Source organism: Phoenix dactylifera, chromosome 2 (genome assembly GCF_009389715.1).
Source record: "Phoenix dactylifera cultivar Barhee BC4 chromosome 2, palm_55x_up_171113_PBpolish2nd_filt_p, whole genome shotgun sequence".
Taxonomy (NCBI): Eukaryota; Viridiplantae; Streptophyta; class Magnoliopsida; order Arecales; family Arecaceae; genus Phoenix; species Phoenix dactylifera.
Window position 1 is genome coordinate 16357034 of NC_052393.1, and position 25613 is coordinate 16382646.

Here is a 25613-nt window from a genome sequence, read left to right on the forward strand (position 1 = left end):
TTTCCTTTTTTTGCAACTAACACCTACCTATCATCCTTTATTTGCGACTAAGTTCACTTTCACATTATGACAGATTCCGCTCCACCCCCCAAGCATGGAAAATTATGGGAAATTGTGGGACTTAATATGATAAATGGAATCTTAATCCAATCACATATAATTCTCCCCTGTCCTCCCTCGAGACTATCATCTTCCTTCCTTTCCCCTTTTCACATGATATTGAAACAACTAAAAATATCAATAGATTATAGAATGAACATTGAACGGTAGCTTAGTCATGTAAAGACAGCAATTTATAAAAATATGACAAAATTTTCAAGAAAACAGCATAAATAAGAAATGAAGTCCACTATGGGTTTCATTGGGAAACACAAATAGTAACATAAATGCAGTTTTTAACTTATATATATGAGAAGGAAAGATCTTTGCTTGGAAATATGTGATAGTAGAGGTCTCATCTGTAAAATAAACTAGAACCAATTAGGGCTCCTAAATGGTCGGAAGCCGTGCGGTCCGTTGGGATTCAAACCAGAAGAGTCCGTCAAAATCCGAACGGTTTATCTAGGGTTTTCCATGGCAAACCAGAATCCCGGCAGCCGGTGGGCTTTTTCCCCCAGGAGTCGATGGAGGGATTAACGGTCTCCGAGGCGGATCCAGGCCGGCAAGGTCCGCAAGGCCGTCCTTCGTCAGCTCAGCTCTCTTCTCTTCACGTCAGTACTCATCCTTTTCTCTCTTCCCTTTTCTTTCCTCCGTACTATGAGATCTTTTCTTTTTCTTGTTTTCCCTTCTTGATATGTTTTGGTTTGTCATGGCTGTTACTGGTTAGTTCTTTTTCTCTTTCGTGATGAGGAAGGAGGATTGGTATAGTATATATAGGGAAAACTCTAGGAAAACGAATAGGGAAACCAGTTTGGGAAGCTGGTTGAGTAATTACCGCAAAGTTTGCCCTACGTCCCCTATGTCACAACCCAGGATAAAATGGCTAGCTGGAAGATATATTTTAGGTTGCTTAGTTTTGTATACGTATCTAAAATCTCTCCGATGAAAAACCGATTTGAGACTAAACATACACTTACATGCCCGGGTCCTCACATACTCCCTCCGTTTAAGCTCCAACGTCCTCATCAGGCTAAAAGTCTAAATTTATTCAAATCTAATCACTTGCATCATGATCAATTCGTGGTTAGTCTTAATGAGCCCATGCCGCAGTATCTCCTAGTCTACATGGGCTATTGGCCAGGTTTTCTTTGACACTATTTGTTACAACTCAGGATCTTACTCAAAAAGACTACTTGTAAGGTTTTTTTTTTTTTTTTTGTTTCTTAGCTCTGTATATGTACCCAAAATTTTTCTAGCGAATAATCAATGTGGGATTAAACACACACCTACATGGGTCCTTACATGAGGAGAGATGGTTAAATTTTATAGAAAAAAGGCCATTAATTTTTTTTTTTTTATCATAGATGGCACATTTCATAAAGCTTCTATGCCTATGGTTCATGAACCTTCTCTTACATGTTCTACCTAATTTTGGTTAAGTTCTAGCTATTTTGATAGTTTTGACAATCTGCGAAGCTAGCTTCTTGAAGAGTTACATGTCAACTATGTAACTTTTTTGTTTGAGTCTTTGAGATTTGTGTTAGTAAAGTATTTCTTGATTTTTTCTTAATATGTTTTGTGATGGCCTGGTTGAGGCTTGGTTCGCTCGATTGGCTTGACCCAAGTTTGGCCTAGCCCAAGCTGCCATTGGAGGGCAAAAATATTGGAGCAGGGGATTGCGATCCCCGCCCGAATGGCCGCCGTTAGGAAGGCACGGCCGGCGTGAACTCCACGAGGGACTGGTACCAACAGCTGATGACCGTTGGGGGCTGTTGCAACTGGCGAATGGCTGGCCGGATCCGTTGGTAAGCCAAGCTTATCTTTTCCTCCTAAAACCTTTGATAAATATTCCGAGTCTCCTCCACTCGATCCACCACCAAGCTCTCTCCTCCCTCTTTCTTTTTCTCCGGTGGCCGACGTGCCACCTCGGCTGAGCACCGCTGTCCGAAACCACCTCATTCCCATGTTTTCACGGGCCGACCATTGACGCTCTTCTTTCGCCGGAAATCGCCACCGCTGGCCGAACTCCTTCACCTCCACCCCTCGCCGGTGAGTTCCGCATCCCTGTCGATGCTTCCTTGGGCTGAGAAGGCTGCCACCAAGGTCGCTAGGGGTGCTACCCTCTTCTCTCCCCTTTTCTGTTTTGGCCGAACACGACCGTTCTCTACTTTCCGCCACCATCTCTGGTTGGCACCTTGCCGGACGACTATGTTTAGAGCCACCAGCTGGCCTCCTTCTTCCTCTGTTTTGCTATGAAAGAAGAAGAAAGAAAGAAGAGAAGAAGAAGAAGAGGAGGAGAGAGATAGAGAGAGCTTTGTGAACACCAAGCAGCTGAATTTATAGTTCTTAGTAGTGGCGAGGTTTCAAGTAAACTAGTCTGAAATGGACTGGTGACAAACGTTGAGGTTCTCACTATTGTTCACTAATAAAACTAATGCTCATGTTTCTTTCCATGGTCAATGTTATTAAAACAGCCATGGAGGATGGCTTGAACTTTGAACAAAGCGCTGAAGAGAGTACTCTATTGGATTCATTGACCATTTTTGATTTTGCATTCATCTTGCCCTCGATGAAAACTATGTTGGGGATTTCAAATGAATTGTAATTGCCATGAATCTTGTTAAGGTGTCAAAACAGCATTAACAGGAGATGAGGGATAATGCGTGAGTTTCACTTGTTGCATAGGTCTCAATGTTTTGTGAAAAACATGAGATTGATGTCCCAAACATGGATGATACATTTGTACCTCAAGGTTGATCATGAAGAATGGTTCTGCGTCATTATCAACTGAAGCTATTTTATTCTGTCATGGCTGCAGGAGTTAATACATCTGTTTTATAGAAGTCAATACTGAGTTATTACTTTGCATGGCATGTTTAAATCCTGGTAATTCATTCTCCTCTATGATAAGAATAAGTTCCTCAGGCTTTCTTAGTTTAATCTCCAAGAGTTTTCACTAGCATTGCTGGTGACTATTGATAATCAGCTCGAAACTTATCCCATCTACCTGCAGTCTGATGGTTAGTTCATTTTGAAATAAAATTTTGGACTTTTTCTCACTTTCCGTATTTGTTAGTTCTCTGGGACTATTTCATAATTAGATGAGCAATGAATTAGTTGTTGGTGCTGGTTCTTTTTATACAACTGTATTAGATTTTTTTTTTAAATATTGTATATCATAAAATAATTGTAAAATTGTTCACACAGTTTGGATGTAAAAATACTCCACATTTCTGGCTCATTAATTCCTTCTCACACAAGGTTCATTAATTCATTGGTTACCAAGACATGGTGCAGATGATGGATCACAAATCAAGAGGTTTGCTTCTTTTCTTATATCAATTTTGTATTTTGTTTTGCTTCCCCAATTTTGATCTGATTAATGCTTGAAAACTTTATCACCGTGGCCAAGCTTAAAACCTTAATGTGGCTTTACTGCCTGACAATCTTGCTACATCGAGCATCAGATGTTATTTGGATGAAAAATTTTGAGTTTCCTTTGGCTGTTCACATTTAGCTGTAAGATTGATGATGCAAATTTGAAAAAGGCACCTCTTACAAGAATTGCTTACCAGAATTCTGCTTCTCCGTTGACCACATTATCATTTTGTATGAAGTTTCTGTAAAAAATTTGCAAAAGTTTGAGGAGGCATAAGGAGAAGGATTTTGAGTAGAATATTCAGGAGAAAGTTGCTGAAACATAGAGCGTGTGTGATTGGTCATTAAATCTCACTAACCCTGGCAAGTCTAGAAAAAGAACTGCTGAGGAGTAATCAAGCTTCAGTGGGCTTTCTTTGTGGTCAGGCAAATTTTTGTTGACAAAGTTGCCTATTGACAGATATATATCATTTTCCCACAACATCTTTCAAAGTTTAACACAATTTAGTCAATGAAGGATGCAACTGTTTCATGTAGATTTAATTGGTGGTTGTATATTTTTTTACTGGAACTTGTGCTCTCTAAACATGAAATGATCAATGATCAGAACAAAATTGGGGAAGCAAAATCTAGGATCCAAAGAGAAGCCTGCAGGCTTTTTCTTCGTAAATCCTACTTGCAAACTAGTGAATGAATCCATCATAGTAAAGAGGATTTTGATTAAGGAATAATGAGCTATCAAGAACAATCACTTGGATGTGGACCTTAAATTAGTATACTCTCTGAGGATTTAAGATATATTCGCAAGCCAGCGTCAACCTATTTCAGCAGCTGCTATTGTACTACTGGTCCAACACTAAACCTGATCTTACCAAGTATCTACAGAGTAGTGCAATTTACATAGATATTATCTTCATTTCAGATATCTTCTCCCTTCTTTTTTTTTTTTCGAAAAACCTTCATTGTTAGATAAAGCCATTTTCCATTAATTTGGTTTTACTTTATGTTCTTGTGCTGCAAGTTTTTATATTTTATGCACTCAATTCATACCTATAAGATAATAAATCAGACCACTTCTATCAAACTACTCAACTCATTCTTTTCTTCCATCGTTATAAAGTTTTGATGTCTCTATCTTTCCAGCCCTTTAGGCTTGTTCATCTTTCTTATTTCAGTTTAATGTAGGAAGACAACCTTATATCGAAGTACTCAGCTCTTGCCGTCAAACTTTTCCTGCCAAAATAATCTACATCATGCAAGGAAGAGTGGCGGCGCCATGGTGGACTTGCATGATTTACAGTGTTGCAGTATATATTTATCAAGATGTTTTTCTCTCCATGGGTAGTTTTCCGATCGCTAAATCTTGTAATTAAATCTTGAAAATGCTTGGAACTTTTCAGGGCTTAACTTGATGGTCCAGTTCGACCGTCCATGTATTATTGGACGGCTCCTGATGCAAGAGAGTCTATGTTATATATGGTACGATGCCTTGGCAATATACTCCGCTTGATATAGGAGCGTGTTTTATACTCGAGGTATCTGATATCTGATGATATATGACTTTCATATTGCTCCCAGCCACCCAACTAGCATGCTTTATTGCTTTATGAAGATGGCTTAACTTGGCTTAAGTTTGGTGGGATAAATTTTTTATGTTGTTTTGCTTGTACAATTTTGTAAGAAAGAAGCTATTAGCTAAATAATTAAAATGCTCCCATCAATATTATTTTCTATTTTATAAAACTCTCATTTATTCTATCATGATTCTTAATATTCGCAGTATTGACATTACTACGTTAATACTCTATGCCAAAGTCTTTAAAGTTGCCTCTATCCATGGGATTCAGATCATCTAATTGTCCAATGCAGTCCCAATATTCTGATCTCACACTGATGAATGTAAGAACGGATTGTGTGACAAATCCAAAAAAATAAATCAACATTTAATGCTATTTTAATATGAGGACCAGCAATGTGCAATGCATTGCATTGTAACCCCACTTAGGGGTGCAAATGGGTCCGATCAAATCAGATGGCTTAATTCGATTTTTTTGTTCAGGTTCTAATTTTAGATTCATATTTCATTCAATAGAAAATCGGGTTGGATTGGATTCACGGTTATAATTTTTGACCCAACGGGTCATTTGGGCTGGGCCTATATATAACTCGATTTTAATCCAAAAAATTTGTGTTCTAGTTGGGTTTGTTCAGGCTAGAATTTAGAAAACTGAGATGAGATTCTGTTCTAAAAGTAGAATGGATCTAATTTTAGAATCTAATTTGGCCCATGGGCCTTCAAAATGAGTTGGGTGGATTTAATCAAATCGGATTAGGGGTCAATTCGATCTATTTGCACCCCTACGAATGCCACTGGGGTCGCCGGTTAGCTTAGTTGATTTTTTTTTTTTTTTTTTTTTTCAGGGAGATTATTAGTGAGACCGGATGTACCAACTCAGTAGCTCGGATCAATAATCGACCACCATGTTATCCATTTTCGCCACCTCAGTATGCCCATTCGGCCATTCCCACTAGCTTAACCCAAACCTCAGGCCCAACTCTAACCCTAACCCTAAACCCTCTTCTCCCTCCTCCTCCTCCACCACCACTTCCGCGCCGCCCACCACCACCCAACCACTACTGCCACCACTTCTCTGGGCGGCCGGCCACTCTTCTCTCGGTGGTGAGTGGTGCCTCCGCCAACGCATCCGCCGTCTAGGTCTCCTTAGTGGCCGACCCACGGTCCTCTCTTAGTATGGATCTCGCGGTGAGCATGAAGCACGCGTCCAGGTCTCTTGGAGCTTGGTGACGGCCTCAAGGATCTGGGTTTGGAGCGCGGTGAAGAAGACCAGATATCTTTGGCGGAGGAGGAGGCAGCAGCGGCGGATGCGAAGTGAAGGAAAGAGAGGAGGGAGCTGCTTGAGCACAGGGGAGCGGGGCAAGGAGGGAGGGAGAGGAGGCGGTTGGGGCGGTGGCAAAGGTGGCTACGAAGGAGGGCGCTATTTGGGAGACAACGAGAGGGGGAGAGGGGAGGTGAAAAATGCCGGTAGATCCGCTCCGGATCAGATGGAGGGGAGCGGAAACGGAGAAATTGGCAGCGTCCGGAGGTAGAAAAGCCCCCCCCTTTTTTTAATTGGACAAGTGGTGTTTCTAATTATCCGATCTACCCAACTAATAATTTCTCCATTTGAGTCCTTGCGCACGTGGGAGTTGAACGGGCTCCCTCTCTTAGCTCCCCACCAACGCTGGCCGCTCGTTAGACCAGTCGGCAGTCGCCCACCCCACCAACTGGCTCCGGTCTCCACCACTGCCTCACCTCCTATTATCTCCCTCCTTTTTATTAGGTAAAAATCTTATTAAGCCATCAACAAACCCCTGGTAACTGAAAACACGCTCGACTCAAGAAGACCTGTGCCTTCGTTTGAGAAAGAGCGAATCGAATCAATTCGGATTGGAATGGAGAGCTCGACCCAAGAATCCCCTGCGACGGCGACGAAGAACACGTACACCTTCGATTCCCCCCACCCGGTATACGCCATGGCCTTCTCCTCCCTCCCGGCGCCTTCTCCCCCGCGCCTCGCCCTCGGCTCCTTCATCGAGGGCTACGCCAACCGCGTCGACGTCGTCACCCTCGACGAGGAGGCCCGCTCCTTGCGCCCCGAACCCTCCTCCTCCTTCGACCACCCCTACCCACCCACCAAGCTCATGTTCCACCCCTGGTCCCTTCCCAACTCCCCCTTCTCCCTCCTCGCCTCCTCCTCCGAATTCCTCCGCCTCTGGCGGCTCGACTCGTCGTCGGTCGAGCTCCGCAGCATCCTCGGCAACAGCAAGTCGAGCGAGTTCTGCGCCCCGATCACCTCCTTCGACTGGAACGACGCGGAGCCCCGCCGCATCGGCACCTCCTCCATCGACACCACCTGCACCGTCTGGGACATCGAGCGCGGCGCCATCGAGACCCAGCTCATCGCCCACGACAAGGAGGTCTACGACATCGCCTGGGGCGACGCCGGCGTCTTCGCCTCCGTTTCCGCCGACGGCTCCGTCCGCATCTTCGACCTCCGCGACAAGGAGCACTCCACCATCGTCTACGAGAGCCCCCGCCCGGACACCCCGCTCCTCCGCCTCGCCTGGAACAAGACCGATCTCCGCTACATGGCCACCATCCTTATGGACAGCAACCGCGTCGTCATCATCGACATCCGAACCCCGACTGTGCCCGTCGCCGAGCTGCAGCGCCACCACGCCAGCGTCAATGCAGTCGCCTGGGCGCCGCAGGCTGCCCGGCATATCTGCTCCGCCGGGGATGACGGGCAGGCGCTCCTATGGGAGGTGCCGGCCGCCGGGGCCACGGTGTCGCCGGACGGGATTGATCCCGCGCTGTGTTACACCGCGGGGGCGGAAATCAACCAGCTGCAGTGGTCGGCGACGCACCCGGACTGGATCGGGATAGCGCTCGCCAACAAGGTGCAGCTGCTGAGGGTCTGAGGACTTTTTATTACCGAGGTGCGAAAGATCTATTCGCCCTTTGTTACCTTTTATTATTAATAGAATATATGATGGATTTTGGTAGTTTGGAGATGATTAGCAAGTGTAGTCGCAGGGGAACTCAATGTCATCTTCAGAGCACATGAGTGAACTTATTATATTAAGGTTTTTATGAGAGAACTTTTGAACAAGCTGAAACCTGTCTCCGATTAGAAGTATTTTCATTTGAATTATCTGCAGCATCCTGTTTCAAAATTGTCAAAAATCTATACCTAATCAAATATATATTGGGTGTATTCTAAGTAGTCACTCTGTAACAAAAGAAGTTGGAATGTACAGTTCCAGTGCTTGGCAGCACACCACTAGCATGCAATACTTTAATTCTCGACTGTAAATGCATTTGGTATTTCAGTCTACAGATCACACCAGCATGCAAAATATAGATGCAACCTATCCCATCACGCGGGATAATGTTGGAAAATCAGTGCTTGTGTTGATTGCTAAATATAACTAGCAAAGCGAGAGGAGCAAGGCATGCACCATATGTGCTCATTTCTATGAGATGTGTATCTTCTACATTTGTAGCCTCATTCTTAAGAATTCTTGAAGAAACTTGAGGCATAATAGTGTGGTAATGTTCAAGTTCAGATGTTCTATAGATGATATAGATCCCAAAGGAAAAATGTTAGATACAATTTTCTGGATGTTTTGCTGAACAAAATTCAACAGTAATGAACAAAATCATTACTAGGAGGCAAGAGATCAACCCTCAGCTGTCAAAGATCCAAAAGAAAAAGAAATGAGGATGTGAGAAGAAATTTATAAAGTTTCTTGCAAATCTGAGCTTGATTTACAACAGATTTCATTCTCTTCTATGATCATAGCAGCACTAATTTTTTCAAAATAGGAATTGGAAGAAGACAAAAACTCTTCCATGTACTTCCCTAGCCGAAAAAAGAACCTCAAATGCTTTCCGAAAATAGCATGTGGTAATTCTCTGAAACTTAAAATAGAAAAACCATATTATCATTCTCAAACTTACTCCTGATGACTTAAATCTTTCGCGACACAAACGTGATTTACAGTAGCCACTGTTTTTCCTATCAAAATACCAAATTTTAAGTACCAAAAATGAGGGAACAATGAAATGCCCCATCTACACCCAGAAGACTTAAATAAACCCCTACTAACTTAAAACTCTGCAAGGATACACTGAACCTTTAGACTTTCTTTTAAACAAATATCCTACTCTTTGTCATGAATACATGATTATCTTGGTTGCATTAATAAAGAAAGATGATCCTCAAAATTTTTCTTTTTAATATTAACATGATAATGAGTGGATGACTTACTTACATACGTAGAAGATAAAGCTGCTTGCTTCCAGTGGACTGTATGCCTTTATCAACTTATGAATGATGATATTAGGGGTAATAGAACACCATAGGTATAACTTTGTGACAAAAAAGTGTTTTTGATATCCATTATCAGTGAAGATGTGCTTACCTTTCCTTTTATTGTTGTTAAATGCTGTATTGAAGATATGTAGACTTAATCTTGGACTTGGGACCAAAAAGCAATAAATGTTTCTGCATGAAGTTGCTGAATAGATAAGGTCTTTGGATTTTGATAATCAGCTTGGTCTGTCATGCGCTTGAGGAGGCTATGTGCCACATCTTGGGCAACTAGAATTAGTATGTATTTCTGGATCCAGGCACATTCTATGAGTTTGATTTGACGATGTCCTTAGCTCATGTTACTGACCTGAGGGAGAGTGCCGATTGTTGTGTTCCCCTAATCCAATTAATTTTTTCCTTATTTTGGTCAATAGATGTACTCCTAATTTAACTCTCCCTTAAGGTAAGAGATTAGAAATGGGACATATCAACTTCAAGAGGGGAGTAGTTATAGTGTTATGGGGGTGGAAGAGGATTGGAGACCCCCAAGACCCTGATGAATGGAGCCATCCAGAGTTTTGGTTATATAAATGGAATTAGATAATATGTGATTCCCCAAGCTGAATATGTTTTTTTGTTCATGTAATTTGATAAATACATATCTAATCTGGAAAGCACAGGTATCTCTTTTCTTCTCTTGCCCTTAAAGTGAAAAATGAACTACAAGCATTATATATTTATTTGAGAGGGTAGCAGTTATTAGTGAAGTTGCAGTGATGTATGATGTGAAGCGTTAAGGATGGAGTGGCACTGAGTTTGGTTTCAGCAAATGAATGGATATTTGGATGAAATGGAGAAGTTATGTGCTGACCAGTATCCAGTATTTGTACAAAATCCTAGCGCATCCATCGAGTGGTGGGTCAATTACTTTCATAATAGCGTATATTTAGATCAGAAATTTATGGACTAGACGAACAGGATCCTAAGGTGGTGTTAGCATCCTAATGATGGTTGCAACTTGGCTGAAATGGATGAAAAGTATCATTATTGAATTGATCTAATGGCTTCTGTACTGCAGGGAAAATAGGGCATGTCTGGATAGATTTCTGACTTGAGGGAAAAGGGAAATGATGGATAACATTTCCAGGATTTTTAGGGGTAGGTCTAGGAAGTGTTAATTGAAAGTACGGTCTAGGATAAGGATCCAATAGAAAAATTCCTTGACAGGTTTTCCAAGGGGTTGGGATCTTTCTGCACTTACATATATATTTATTGAGATTTGGGTGATGGGAATCCACAATTTGGGTTTTCTAAGATCCAAAGTGATCTTAATGATTTCATGTGTCTTAAGGCCTCCAAGTACATGTGATCAGCCAAGACCAAGTAAGTTTGGTCTAAGAAAAGTCCAAAACAGCAGAAGTTAGAGAGCAGAAGAAGATGATATTAAAAAATCTTAAACAACAATTAAAGAAAGAGAGAAGGCCAAAGATTGAAAGAATGTCCAGATCTGGCTTAATTCGATCTGCTTTGTGCCATAATGAGGGTCACAAAGGCAACCTAAACCAGCTGGCTCTAACCCTCCTTAGGAAGACTAACAAAGACATGGTCTCCAGTGCTTCCTGAGAACTTCACTAAGACATGCTCTGATGACTTGGTCTGATGGAAATTTCCAGACAGCAGCTAATGGGTGAAAGTATTGCAACTGGGCCTTCAGTTTGTGCGCAATCTAGACTCTATATCATAGAAATCACAACAAAATTCCTGCTTGATTATCTGCCCAATTGGGACTGTTCATAGGCCAAAACAGTGAACAAAAATACTTTGTTGCCTGCTCCTCGTGCTCCTGTAAGCGGTTGTGACCAGCAATGAGAACATTGTGCTGCTCCTTTCTTTCATTATGATTGCCTTTTTGTATCATAGGTCATTCTTCATTTGGTGTTGCATCACTGCACCTAATTTATAAGTGGTTTTGTTTTGATCTAGTTTTTATCATATGTTTAGTTCTTTCTAGACATAGAAAGAACTAGATGTATAAAATGTTTTGGCTTGTTAGATTTAGGTGTACTTGACCCGCTTACACACTTTCATTTTTTAACTGATTAATATCCACTTCTTCCTAGTTCAGTATACAACATATAGGGGCAAATGAAGTATGGAGTGAATCAGTTTAATAAGTTTTTGTGCACATCACTGGTGAAAGAAATAATTAGGTTATGTCTGACGATGATTACTGTAGTCTTATCTAGATTCCATGGTCAAACATACATAAGTTAGGTGAATCAAGATGTATCTTGTAGGTAATAACTTGAACCAAAATTTTGACTCTAGGATGCCTCTTTCTAGCAGGATTTCCATCCTACTGTATGGCACCACAATTGTTGAAAGAAAGTAGTCCCATATTGTTTAAACAAAAACTTTATGAGGAGTTTTATGTTTTTATTCAAAATGTAATGCATTAACTGCTTAAGCCCTAACATGTCTCAGTTCATACATTTTACTTGATCATTTCTCATACGTATCATTTTATAATTTTTTTAATATAATTTGGCTGTAGTATATGTTGAATGTTTTTCAGTAAGAGTATATTAGCTGATAACTAGCCAACACGTGTTCTAGTCTAGATTTTGATTCAGAGAACCTTTAATAGGTAGCTGATTGATCTTGAGGGAGAAACCATTTTCTTGCTGCTTATTCAGCTGCAAATTATTTATTTGAACTTTGTGATAAAACTCACGTGTATCCTTTTGCATATTTGTGTACTTGTCATTGATCCAAGGTTACCCCTGTTGATCTCTTTTTGGAGCAATGAGAACAATCTCATATTAAGATTTGATTAAACAATTACCAAAATAGAATCACAAATTCACATTGACCTTGCATCCTAATTTTGTTATCCTCTCTAACCAAAATAATGAACATAACTAGCTAGATCTTCTTAAGGCACATTATCTTGACAAAATTGTTGAAAACAAGATTTGTTTTTCCATCTGCGATGACTGAACTAAAATTCCTCTGATAACTTATTATTATTTTATATAAGTTTGACATAGGTTTCCACTTCACCTTCCTTGTTAACTTAGTTTGATAGACCTTACAAATAGGGTATCTCCTTTGAATTTCCTTCCCCATTTACAAGTCAACCAATTGTTCTTTGGTTTGACTGTCTTTATGTTCCATGTTCTTCCTTTCGTTGCATATACCCTTTCTGGAGGAATTAATAAATATTGAAGGGGAAAAGAAAAGAAAATGAATGATGGATAAGTATCATAAAGCCTAGAAAAAATATACATGTTATTTTAGAGTATATCGTATTGACCAAGGACTTCTTGGGTGCATTTTTATGGAGAATTAGTTCATGAAAATTCATGATTTTATGTGTTTTCTGAAATTACAAGTCATGATTTTGTAATATCAGGTGTTTGGTTATGCAAGGATATGTTGTAATCATGAAATCTGAAAATTTTGTACTTTGAATAGAATGTTCTAAATTCATATTTTCACTCTCTATCATCATTGTGTTTTTTATGAAAAATTCATGTTTTTAGAACCAAACATATCCCAAACAATTTTACCTTTTGATATTTTAAATTTCAATTTCTAAAAGGGACAGTCATGATTTTCGTATTAGAAATATCCAAAGCAACTCTAGTGGATACTTGTGATGGTTTCAGGCTAGATATTACTAGCTGTTTCTTGTAACGTGCCTTACACCATTCATCTTGATCATTGTTCTTTGTGACTGAGATTATCAAAAGAGATGGTAGTTTGATAGTTTACCACCATATTCAAAAGCAGAAGACACTGTGTTATTTTAACACGAGGGATGCTTCTATTGCATCTGCCCTTTATGAATGCCAGAATAGTTGAACTTCTGCTAAAATGGTATATAGAATCTGGTACATTGCGAATTTTCATTTAGATGCCAGAATGAACTATAGTCATCAGTGTTGCCCTGATCATCAGTTGCATCCTTGGCATTTAACTTCGGAATCATTTTTTTGTTGCACTTTCTTTTTCTCATCTTTTGTTGAATCAATACATGTGTTCTTGTTCACTGCATTATAAGCTGATGATGTTGTGCCATATCAGATCACCTGTCTTCTTTGCACAATGTGTAGACTTCACTTGCTCGATCGTACACAACCATCCTATGATGGTGCCACCCAACATTTCATTTGTATGTATTTAAACTAGTCATGGTAAAGCTATATTTAGATGATAGAAAAAAAATCACAAGACTGAAAACCTACATAATGGGCAACACAGTAATCAAACTAGAAACCAATAATCAAGTTAACAATAAAGTACAATGTTTTTACATCTGGTCCGCATAATTGTATAATTATTTGTAAAATTTTCAATTTTTTTGAGCAAAAACTATTGTACGTTAATATACATATTATAAACCATGACTTTATATTCAATAGTTGTACATATTTGCTATAAAAAATATTTTTTATTAGGTCCTAATTCATGACATCAGTCTGTTTAATATTGGCATATTAGTCATGCTTGCTAAACACCCTGTTTGAAAGCGAAAACAAATAACTTATTGTTAAGTGAATAAGAAATAAAACCATGTATTTTTAGAAGTTTCTAATTGGCATATGCTCCAAATTTCGGCTTTTTGTTGTTATTGATAAACTATATTGAATATGTGGTTTCGCTTTTTCATTTTTTAAATTAAGTTTAAAAATTGGGAAGTCGTAAAACCCTGAAAATTTCATGTAGTCCTTGGTATCATGGGAATGATAATATGAGCATACCACAATTTTGATTTTTTAGTTGTAAAAAAAATAGTTTCAATTCTTGAAAATTTTATGGAGCACTAAAGTTTTAGAAATACTACTAGTTAATTTTGGAAAATGTATTTGTTAGATTGTAGTCCCCTAATACAAGATCACATTAAGGTTTTATTTCTAGATATATAAAAAATTATTTCAAAGTATTTTTGATGCATGAAATTGGCCCAGTTACTCTGTATTTGATGCAAACCTTGCAGGATGCTGCTTATTTCATCTAGATCTCACAAATTTCATGAAAAAATTGTGTTTGATTGAAAACATTTACTTGCTGTGTTGCTTGGATGAACCCACAAGTTGGACTACTTAAAATCAAGCTCAAAACCCTCAATGAATTAAATCAATTGAGATTTCAGCAGCTAATTGCATTATCCATCCTGCAAAATGAAAAGCCACTGGAGGATGAATAAAATGAGAGTACAAATACCAAAAAGTAGCATCAGAACCTATGCAGCAGGCTTTGAAGGAGGCTGAACATCAGTTTTGCCAGTATAGGTCAAAACTGATCAAAACTCTAACTTCTGAAAATAAACGGAGAAATGGTGGTTTTGCTTGCTGCTGTTTCTTCTGGTGTGGGCTTATTTACCAACAAATAAGGAAGGCTTCTTTTCATACTTCCATTAATTCATGCTTCAACATATGCCAACTGCTCCTCCTTACAAAAGTTCTTCTGACATCTCATAATTTGATTTATCTTGCTTAAGTTCAACCTTTTAAAATTGGATATATTGCAGTCATCCCAGATTTGCAAGAGAGTCTCAAATTGTGAAAAAAAGGAAAGAGGTTTGATGTCTTAATCAACGAGGGTCTCCTCAGCACTATGTTCCTTGACAAAGCAGGGTACATTTAAGAAATTGAAGATGGAAATGCTTGTTGCAGGACCAGCTTACTGTCCCTGTTTCATCCCAGCATGTTTGCCGTAAGACTGGCTGATGGCATCTCCTGCTGGAGAGAAATACAATGTGGTTCTAGTTGTCTTTCAGAGTTAAAGAAAAAGGGGAAAACAAATTATGTGGCATATCTGAGTTCTTTTGGACGTAAGGAGACGAATACATTATATATCAGGTCTTCCATCACATCCTTGTCATGGATAGGCTGAAGCAAGTACCAGAGATCTGTTAGATCATCCAATCATTTATGCATAAGGAGTTATCGTACTTACTTTTCAGATGCACATTAACAGAACAATTGTTTGTTTGTGTGTATTGTTTTATATGCTATTTCACTTGACTGCTTGTCATCTAGAGTCATAGTTTTCAAATAGCCCAGGCAACTCCAAGTGATGAACCTAGCATGTAGCACAAGCAGTTGCCTAAATGTCCAGGCACTCACCCAGCAACAGACTTTGATACCAAATCATGTTTTTATGGTCTCGTTTGTAGTGATGAATTTATTTTGTATTACTTTCTTACGATTTTGATTTTTCCTTGAGATTCTGTCTGATATATCTCTCATCTTTTCAACAACCATGTGTCATTTATAAAAAAGAAATAGAAGAATATGGAATGCATAGATGGTTTATACTGCATGTCTACATCAAATGTAGTAACTTGAGCCCGTCAGTCCATCAACATTTTGACTAAAATAACCATTTGATTTCAAGTAAAATACTTATTTAAAGAAATATATTTCAATGGCATATTACTGCAAATGTTAGAGAAATAGCAGTCAGTTGCTTTACCTTGCTGATTTCTCTATCTGATCTTATTTCATTCCAAATTCTATCGCTCTGAACCCATGGAAGGTCTGCCTTTTGGTTTCTAACAGCATATTGTTATGTACCCATATACCAATAATGCATGCTTGTATGTGTATCCTTTTGGTTTCTGACAGCATATTCTTATGTACCCATATACCAACAATGCATGCTTGTCTTTATACATATACATGTGCAACACTACATTTCAGATGTATTATTTGTTTATGCATATCATTTTTGTGTTTGTTTGTGTAAACATATACATGTGCATATATCTATATATACTATTATGTTTGTGTGCGAGCAAGGGAACAAGTGGTTATACATCATGTAGACATTTTGTGTGTAATGATCCAGATGAAGTTGCTTAGGCATCTTGAGGCCTGTTTATAGCCAAGACGGTCTAATGCCTGGGCGTTAGGGGTAACAACATTGTCTATGGTAGGACTGATGTTTGCTAAAATCCACTTAAATTTCAAAATAAGTGATATCTGTTTATCATGCCCTATCTGTATGGAATTTATGATCTCTTTGCTATATTTTCTGAAATCTCAGTGATTTCCTTCTTGACCCCTTTTTATGTCAACTCAGATGAGATTTAGGTCTCGAATTTTTGAAGAGCCATTATTTTCAGCTTATTGTTAACATACATAATCTACTGATGATTTTTAATTTCATGGATGAAAAACGTTATTCAAAGTCCTTTTATTATGATGATTTCAGATTCTATTGGAAAATTTTGCTAGATGGTCTTGGTAACTAATTTCATTTTCAGGTGTTTGTTATTGCCTAGATGGTTTGCGCATTTTTGCTTGTTTATGGGGGACAAGTTGGAATCCTGTTGGGACAATCTGTAGATTTTCCAATCCAATGGCATGAAGTCTTTGTGGTGGTTGCAAGGCAGTTGGAAGAAGGCTACAATTGGGAAAGTGGCTTGCTCATGTTGATAATAAATTCTTCTATGTGATTTTAGATCAGAATTGGCAAAACCACTCATTGTACACTGCATGCCAAACACCTCGACTGAAAGCTTGTTCTTAGAATAGTAGTTGTAACCTTATTTTAAAGGTAAGCCGAACATAAGGGTGTAAGTTATTTTCTAAAACAAAACATGTCTATTTCACTGTATGTTCCTTGATCATGAGAAGGGGCACTTGTTTATTTCACTCATGGAACATTACTCAGGAAATACAATGCGATCAACATTCAAATGTTATGAGATCAGGATTCAAGATGAATGGCAGTCCTTCTAGGCATATTTTAGTAGCCAAGTGCATGACTATTGGCTGTTGTTGCATTTAATGTTGCTACCATCTATCCTCGATTTCTTGCGAAATTATGCTTGTTAACAATCAGTGCGTATGGTATCAATTAAATTTTGATTTTACTAATGAAAATTTTGAATTGTCGGATGATGCATATCTAGTGCTAAATCAACTGAAATAAACATCCAAAGATTTGTTTGCAACTTCAGCATTATTTTGCATGTTCCAAGAATTTTAATGATGCGCTGTCGCTATTGTTCATGCAATATTTTAAATCCACATATTTTGGTAATGTCGGTCTTCTTGTCATTTAAGTTGGTCGATGTTTATGACGATGTATGCCTTTCTAAAATGACCATATTTAAGATATCCATGTTTTGTTAAATGCTTTACGGTCAGGGAAACTGTCTACTCTCTTTAAATCTTTCGGCATGTATATCAATCTAATTCCAGTTTAATTATGTATATGCAGGGTCATGTGTTGTAAACCAACATTTTTTTGTCAAAAAAACATTGCTGAATTTTCATCAGAAAAATAAATATAAGAAATGTTAGAGCTGGAGGAGGATGCATGGAATTCTTATTGAACCAAATTCTTCTTAATGTCGAATGCTTTGGTAATTTATAATGAACTCAATATGGTGGAGATCATGATAACGGTTCCAATGTTCTCCATTTGGGATACACTGTCACTCGAAACTCTAAATTCACTTTCTTGTTCTCCATAATTGTATTGATCTATGTTTCATTTTTCTGAAATCTATAACAATAGCTGCTTATTTTCATTTATTTTAACAAAGCGTACTTGTTATCCATCTCTCTATCAATAAAAAGCCGGTTCATTGAGTTTAGTTTGGAAGACAAAGGCATTGTAATCTCCCATTTTCAGTAGGGCAACCAACCTGCAGACTGGTTCGCTGCTAGGACTGTTCTATTTTCAATTTCTGGTGATGTTTTTGGTTGGCTTTTCAATAGATTCCGAGGCTTGCCTCCTGTCTTACTTGAAAGAAAAATAAAAAACAGATTAAGGCATTGTCAAATGCTTGTTCTTTTCATACGCATCAGAATGACCCATGAAAGCAATGACAAGTTCTACTAGGCTCGCTATGCATGATGACAGAGTTGTACAGGTGATCATATAACTTCTAGAACGGTTGTTGGGGTGGCAAAATCAAAATGTCTGTTGTTTCAAGCCCTGTCGCGTGCCTAGTGCAAGTATGCATTCGTACTGCATGCTTTTAAAATTATTCCGAGCCTTCACTAACTCCCACATAATACAAAAGGCCCAGGATTTTTTTTTTTTTTTTTTTTTTTAAACATGCCCGTCCAATAAACATACATTTAAATTTATTTGACCCTCGTCGAAGTACATCAGCTACACAAAGTGAATACGTTGGAGATGAGATCACAGACATCAGCCTTCCCGTAGTATATGACCATCTAAGCTTCTTCGTCACATACGAATCAAGAGGAGGGGAAGGTGGCTGAAAGGAGTCACCAACTGCGACGGGAAACGCATGCACATATGAATCACACAGACCGAGCACTGGTTTATTTATACTTGAATGACATGGTTCTCGTTTGCAGGGTACGCTGGCACAGGAGTTTAGGTGCAGCAGAGCTATCGCCACTCGTCATAAGGCCTTCAATAAGTTGATGTCACCAACTGATTTTTTTCTTCCTTAATGTCTCTGTTTACTATTTTGATTTGGTTTGAGAAATGCCCAAGCACAGACCACAGAAAGACGGTCCAATACGTGCGGTTGCTACGGAGGAGGCCAAAATGTGGTCCAATTTGGCTCCCACTTATATTGGCCAACCAGCCGGCTGCAAAAAAGCCATCAAGCGTTATCATACTGAAGGCATGATACTGAAAGGATTAAAATAAAGCAACTGAAAATTCGCAGTGACATTTGACAGACGAACTAGGAGAGCAGGCCGAGTAATAAATGACCATCTTCATTAACTAAATGGATTAAATATGATTTCGACGAATGTTTTTTGATCAATATCTTGATTATAGACTGCAACCACAAAAGTATCTCTGGTTTTGATATATGAGTAGATTACAACTCCAAAACAAGATTTTGTTGCACATACTATCCCTGTTTGCATACCTATGATCTAGATAAGCCAGGTTGAGTTGCTTCATGCAAGATTAAGCTACAGTGAGTTGGGTGCTTAATTACAAAAAAATGGGTTGAATTTGAATTTGTTCGAGTTAAGAACTCTTAAAGGTCATGCTCTGATGGGATCGAGCTAAATAACCTATTTGGTTCACATTGGATTCTCATTTTTTTTTTCTTCTAATATTCCAAGCCAAACCCAAATTAGTATGTATTGACCCGAGCTCTACCCAAATCATGAATTAGGCCGAGCGGATTCACACGACGGTTCTCTGTGACCACTTTCCATTATCTGTAGAAAGAAGGTACAAATATTGTAGACAATGGATCCTACGATTTACGGCGGTGTGTGGTTTGAACTACAGAGTATTGTGCAGTACACGGTGGCCACCAAATAGATGGCTATCAAACGAAACGGCTTTGTACGCCATACACGGCGTATCTTTGTTTATAACTATTTATCCATCCATTTTCTGATGGTGGCTATCGTGCGCTGCTTCACGGCACTCTATGATGTTGAAACTAATAAAGAATCTAGAAGCAAGTCCGCATAAGCAATGCTGTGGTTTCGAAGAAAATGCCAACTTAAGTCCATAGCAGCCGTTTTTGGAACCTTTAGGGGAGACCCAACATTTTCGTTTGGATATTGACTGCACGTGTGGATGACCTGATGTAAGTCTGAGATCTTCAGAAAATTCGAAGCACTCCAGACACAAAATTCTTCTATTCCTACAACAAAACCAGATTATATTCTCTGCCCTCGCCCATCCAATTTTGTAATTTCTTGTGGTCTAAAGTTTACAGTTTAAACCTTTTCATATGAAAATTAGTGACAGGTGAATGATGCAATTACATGAGATTTACATCAGAACTTCAAAAAAAATGTTTCATAAATCTAAATGTAGGAGAGATTTAGGAGATAATTGATGTATTATTAATTTTTTAGTAACTGGTTATAAACTTTTTTATTAAAATGACATTAGCCAGCCAACAAGTTGACATCATACCAATGAAAAAATGTAGTCTACGTCAGCCCTTCTGAAACTATACCCCTTCTATAGGTTTCACTAACATTTAGGGTCAACACAATAATTGGCGCAAGGTCATTTTTGGTGGCCAAAGTATGCATATGGGAGTAACAACTCTCTTCAACTTACCTTGACCATATAGTCATTGAAAGCCAGTGATTTACTTACTAAAGTGACATTTCACTAGCAACTATTGCTTGCTTTTTTAAGCAAATTGATTGCTTTACTTTTTAATCTCTTAAATTCGTTTCTTTTTTTTTCTTTTTCTCTGAAATTCATATTTTGTTCTTATGTTCAAAAGTTTCTCCTTCAACAACTCTGTTATTTTTTTACAATATCGATGTATCTTAGTTCTATTAATTTACATGCCATCCTAAGTATGAGATATAGTAAATTTAGTATAATTATATGCTAAAAATTGTGGTGGTATATATAATGCTTTTCAAGGTATGTAACCTGAATGCTTCTTAATAAAAATAAATGATGGCTCTCTCAAAGTACAAATCCACACTTGATTATGGTTTATGACATCTCAGTTAGCTAGAAGTAAAATATTATACATTTTTTTTTTAACCTATATTGAATACAAAATGGACATTTTTTAAAAGTACAATGACGTCGTGCCTATGTCAGTTCATCTTTCAAAATCTAGATTTTTAATATATCTACTGATATCTCAAGTAATTGTCTCAATTCTTTTAAGATCTTCCCAACCTTCCATGTCGATTGAGATAAATAAAGATCTAATTTATCTTGGTCTTAGCCACCCGTAGAGATAGATTGCTGGGATATTATTTAGGATTTAAACCTTTCTATCCTGCAAAAATATGTCTTTACTTATATTTTCTTTTATGATCTCATGTTTCCCAAGCACAAGCAATGGAGTGCTAGATGACCAGTTCAAAGAGAAAAGGTATAGCAGAGAATAATTTCTCTTCTGCTGGTTAAATATTTCTTGCAAGATTTCTCTAAGGTGCTCCGACTTGTCCGCAAGTCTAAAAGATTTCTTCCAATGATTGCATGTTTGGTTTTATAATCCACAATAGCGTTTGCAATATCTAACCCTCAACCAATGGTGCAAATGGGTCAATTAGATCCCAAGATTAACATACTCAATTAGTTCTAGTGTAATTATGATAAAATGAAATTTAGGAGATCCGATTCTCATGGCATGCCCATAGACGGATGGAGTTGTTGATTAGAGAATGCCAAGTTTATTGAAAACTGGAAATCTTAAGATTATTAGGAATCAGAGCCTCCTCATGCTTCCTAACTCTTTAGTCTTCCTTTCCTCTCCTTCCCCTGCGGCAGGAGTTTCATTAATTTCTTAAACTCAAAATTCCATTAATATTATACTCAACCTGTAGTACTCATGGTAACTAATCCTATGGACATAATGTAGATTACCAAGAACTGCTAAGCACAAAGTTGATCACTTGGTCAGCAAACTTAAACTATTTATTGAAGTTGCTGTAATATTTCCAACTTAGCTTAACCAAGCTTTCTCTTTTAACCATCAAGAAGAAAAAGATGGTGGATTTGTTTGGTTACTCGGTACAAGAAACACTCGGTTGCTCAACTCCTGTTTTTCGTAGGAAAAAAGCTACCCGTGGCCGCGATTCCCGGACTCGTTTTTGGTACAGATTCTGTGGTGAAACCACTCTAATATAACAATACAATAATAAATTCGAAGATCTCAGCGTTTGACGAACTCCCAAGCCGTGAATTGCTGACCAAAGTGCATTCTGGTATACCCAAATTCTTTCAGTATTATTTCTTGAGAGCAGGAGGTGCGATGCCCTTGTATGCCTCGATGGATTCGCTATATTCAAATCTACAATTTATATACAGAAGTATATAATTAAAAAGAAATATATCTAAGCTACAAAAATATATGAATTAAAGTATAATCTAATCTTGTTAATTAAAGTACTATAAGCTCATTAGGTTATTTTAATTTTTTTAATGAAAAGTACTTATTGTTTTTAATATTTTATTATTTTTTAATCCATTCTATACAGAAAAGATGGATAGAGAAATGCTACACTTGATATAAATCTTTTTTGTAACATTTAATTATTATATTCGATATTTCTGTATTCTTGCCGACATAATTAGATTAACCTGTTTCATATTGCACAAAAATGATACCCACACACGATGATATGCCGGAGGAGAAAATAAAAATATAAATATAAATTGAAACTCTTATGCGCATGAGTGGCATGTATTTTTTTTCTTCTATGATTGAATGTCTGGTTAATTTTTTTTTCTTTTTTGTCAATTAAATTTCAATTGAATTTCTGATTGAAGTTATTTTTGTATGGATATTTTTCACATAAATATGTGCAAATTTTTTTCTAATATGGTTTTCAAAAAATTGATCTTTTTATAATTTTTTTCTATTTTCTTTTGAATTTTGAAGAGAGGTTGAATTTGGCACCGAGTATATGCAGTCTAAACATTTTCTTCTATGATTTGTTTCAAACGACTTACGGGGTCAAACGAACCGTTCATTCTACACGTGCGAAGGGGACTCGGTCAGCAAACCCTGCGGCGCTCCAAAATTGGTGAGCGGAGGGGCTGCATCTAATTTCTAAACGTATCATACGAGCCAGTCAAACGCCTATCAGTCAAAAAAGTTTGCCAAGACGGTAGGTGAGGTGACATAATATCCGGAGTCATTGCAGGTTTGGTACACCGAATCGAGAAGCCTTCCAAGATTCCCAAACTTGCGACTTGGTAGATACAACCAAGGAGTCCAGGTTGCAGCCAAATTCCAATCAATTGCTCCAACCATTCAAACCCTTCAAACAATTCAGCTCCCTCTTATATATAAAGACCCTCACAACCCACCATTCTTTGCAAGTCACTCCCTTCTCCCTCATGGGTTACCCTTCAGTTTCCTACGGTTTTGTGCTGCCAAAGCCTGTGGTGGTAGTAATACTGCTCATCGACTACATTGAGTTCATCTTCTCCTTGGTCCTCTATAATCTTGGCCTCTATCCATCATCCGAAGCGCCGCTCTCTCCTTGGGAGGATTACGCATTCTATTTCCAGGCAGCCGAGCTCTCGTCATCCGCTACATCGGTCTCCGTCACCACTCCTTCATTGATAAAGAGCAGGCTTCGGGTGGTGGAGTTCTCAAGCTTGTCGAAGAGAAGCTCGGAGGCGTGCCAAGGAGAGGAGACAGCATGCGCAGTTTGCTTGGGGGAGTTGGAGGCGAGGCAGAAGGTTAGGGAGCTCGGCAACTGCAGCCATGGCTTCCATGTGGAGTGTATAGATAAGTGGGTGGATGCGGGTCAGGTGACTTGCCCCTTGTGCAGGTCCAAGCTGCTGCCCCCAGAAGGGAAGAAAGAGAAAAGGGCATGGTTCCTACGGTTTTGGTGAAGCGTGATGGTTGGCACCAAAAACAAGCGTTTGTTCTGTCACTATTCTGACTCATTCTTCACTCCATTCTTTGAAGGGTTCAGGCTCGGCATTAGGTAGCCAATCCCCTAGCTAATTAGGATGGAGTAGGGAATTAGGGTTGAGATCCTTGGGGTGGATTAGGTTTGTAGTAATATATGATGATTACCATATAGAAATATTTTTTGTAACATAAACTTGTGAAAAAATAGTGTAGTACATTCTTTAATTGTTCGGGGCCTGCTAGGCCCCTTTGATGTATCCTTCTTCATTCTCTTAATGGCATATATATGGAGTTTTTCCAGCATTTTACATCGGAAGAAGACAGTAGAGGTCGTAATTAATTCGGAAGGAGGATATATAATTACCAAGAGCATCACCACCTCTCCGAAGCAGTGCATTCAAACAAACTGAAAACTCTCTCTCTCCTTGGGTTTTGCGAACACATTAGGACGAATATTTCTTCCTAGCTCGTTTGAAGATTTGATTCTGATAACAGTATAAATGCCAAATAACTACTTTTATGGGGTAAAGGCCGTCGAGTCACCTTATTTTCATTTCATTTTATTTCAACAGCTGCCGGGGAAAAAAACTGGCCAGCCATGGCTGGAAAAAGGAATTGACTGCATCAAAGAGGATAGCAGGCCAGCGAAATCCTAAACAGCCCAAGAGCACAACGCCGGCCCATCTTTCAAGCCGACCCGAAGGCGGATAGGCAATAATGACCTTTGTTTTGGTGGGATTGGGGTTGTATCTTTCACACGAAAGAAGGATCCGAGCATTCCTTCCCACAAAAGATACACCCCCCGACCCGTTCTGGTGTTTGATAAATATTAGCCTTGATATAAGTGTAATGATTAGATAGATATCAGCCGTCACCCACTTAGAAAGAGATGTTTTTTTTTTTTTTTTTTTTGGGGGGGGGGGGGGGGGGGGGGGGGGATAAATTGGAACCTTTGATTCATATAACAGAAGGAAGGAAGATTCTTCAATTTTTAGCCATGAAAATATTTGTTTTTTTTTTTTTTTTGTATTTTGAATCTTAGCTCTATAACATAAGGCTTTCAAAATCATTACAGCGGTCGTTATTTTAAACCTTGCAACCAACCTCATTACCGTTAGCAACGTTATTGAGATGGTCTGATGGTGTCCTGAAAAGTTTTAGAATCGAAAAGGTATGCGTTTTATTTTGTTGAAACTTGCCGTTGCCTGAAAAAAAAAAAGAAAAAAAAAAAAAAAAAAAGGAAGGGAAGTCACTTTCGGTCCACTTCTGAAGGATGGTGTTTGTCATGAGGGAATGAAAAGTTCACTTACAATATTTTATTTACTCTTCAAATTGCTAATGCAGCAATTATATGATCTCTGTCCTTAAAAAAGAGGGCTTTATGACCATGTGAGAGCTCCATTTGTTTGTCCATCTCCGAAGACCTCGCTTCTCACTTTTTTGTATAAGCTCGCCAGATAAATGATTGTTGTGGAAATCCACAATCTTTTGTATAAAGTGAAAATTACATACACATCTTACTACCTCCAAATTATGCTCAAACAACTAAGTTTAGTATTTCGAACAGATTGTTAAGTATATATACCATTATGTTGTTGTAGTAGTCCAAACATGATTGATACTTCCTTATTAATCTTGATAATTTTCCTTATTAGCCACATTGTTAGGCTATATATTAATGTACGTAGTGTTGTAACAGTGAATATACGATATATAGAGATTTCATCCTTTGCTCTTGTTTAAAATGATAGTAGAGATCTTGGTCCTTAGTTCGAAATGAAAGATTTTGATCCTCTCAGTTATTTTCTCGGTTTTGAGATCTCCTCTTGCCCTGATGGATATTATACTTTTGATAAACGCCATACTACTAGCTACTATTTTTTCTTAATTCTCTTGTAAGTGAAGTAAGAAGCAAACATGTACTG

The 25613-nt window shown here is 38.3% G+C and overlaps 2 protein-coding genes across 16 annotated transcripts; both read left to right on the top strand.

Moving 5' to 3' along the window:
* The first annotated feature begins 284 nt into the window (after positions 1-284).
* Positions 285-17073, top strand: LOC103712797 (protein TRANSPARENT TESTA GLABRA 1-like). Of its 15 annotated transcripts, XR_005510648.1 has the most exons (5): positions 285-710; positions 3307-3418; positions 4653-4784; positions 4878-5012; positions 16633-17073. XR_005510648.1 is itself a non-coding variant. In XM_008799422.4 (2 exons), exon 1 carries the CDS (start codon positions 6931-6933, stop codon positions 7957-7959), a length of 1029 nt encoding a protein of 342 aa, XP_008797644.1. In that variant the 5' UTR covers positions 6474-6930; the 3' UTR covers positions 7960-7977; positions 16651-17073. The 15 variants fall into 15 exon arrangements, 2 of the variants coding, with proteins under 2 accessions (XP_008797644.1, XP_008797643.1); XR_005510640.1 differs by having other exon boundaries at positions 287-710; positions 4653-5012; XR_005510641.1 differs by having other exon boundaries at positions 287-710; positions 4663-5012.
* A 6075-nt stretch (positions 17074-23148) lies between these two features.
* Positions 23149-23996, top strand: LOC113463074 (E3 ubiquitin-protein ligase RHA1B-like). Its single transcript, XM_026806810.2, has one exon. It carries the CDS (start codon positions 23163-23165, stop codon positions 23664-23666), a length of 504 nt encoding a protein of 167 aa, XP_026662611.1. The 5' UTR covers positions 23149-23162; the 3' UTR covers positions 23667-23996.
* Positions 23997-25613: the final 1617 nt, after the last annotated feature.

Excerpts from the sequence above, each read along its gene's own strand:
- LOC103712797 (XM_008799422.4), top strand. The coding sequence starts at position 6,931 with ATGGAGAGCTCGACCCAAGAATCCCCTGCGACGGCGACGAAGAACACG.
- LOC113463074 (XM_026806810.2), top strand. The coding sequence starts at position 23,163 with ATGGGTTACCCTTCAGTTTCCTACGGTTTTGTGCTGCCAAAGCCTGTG.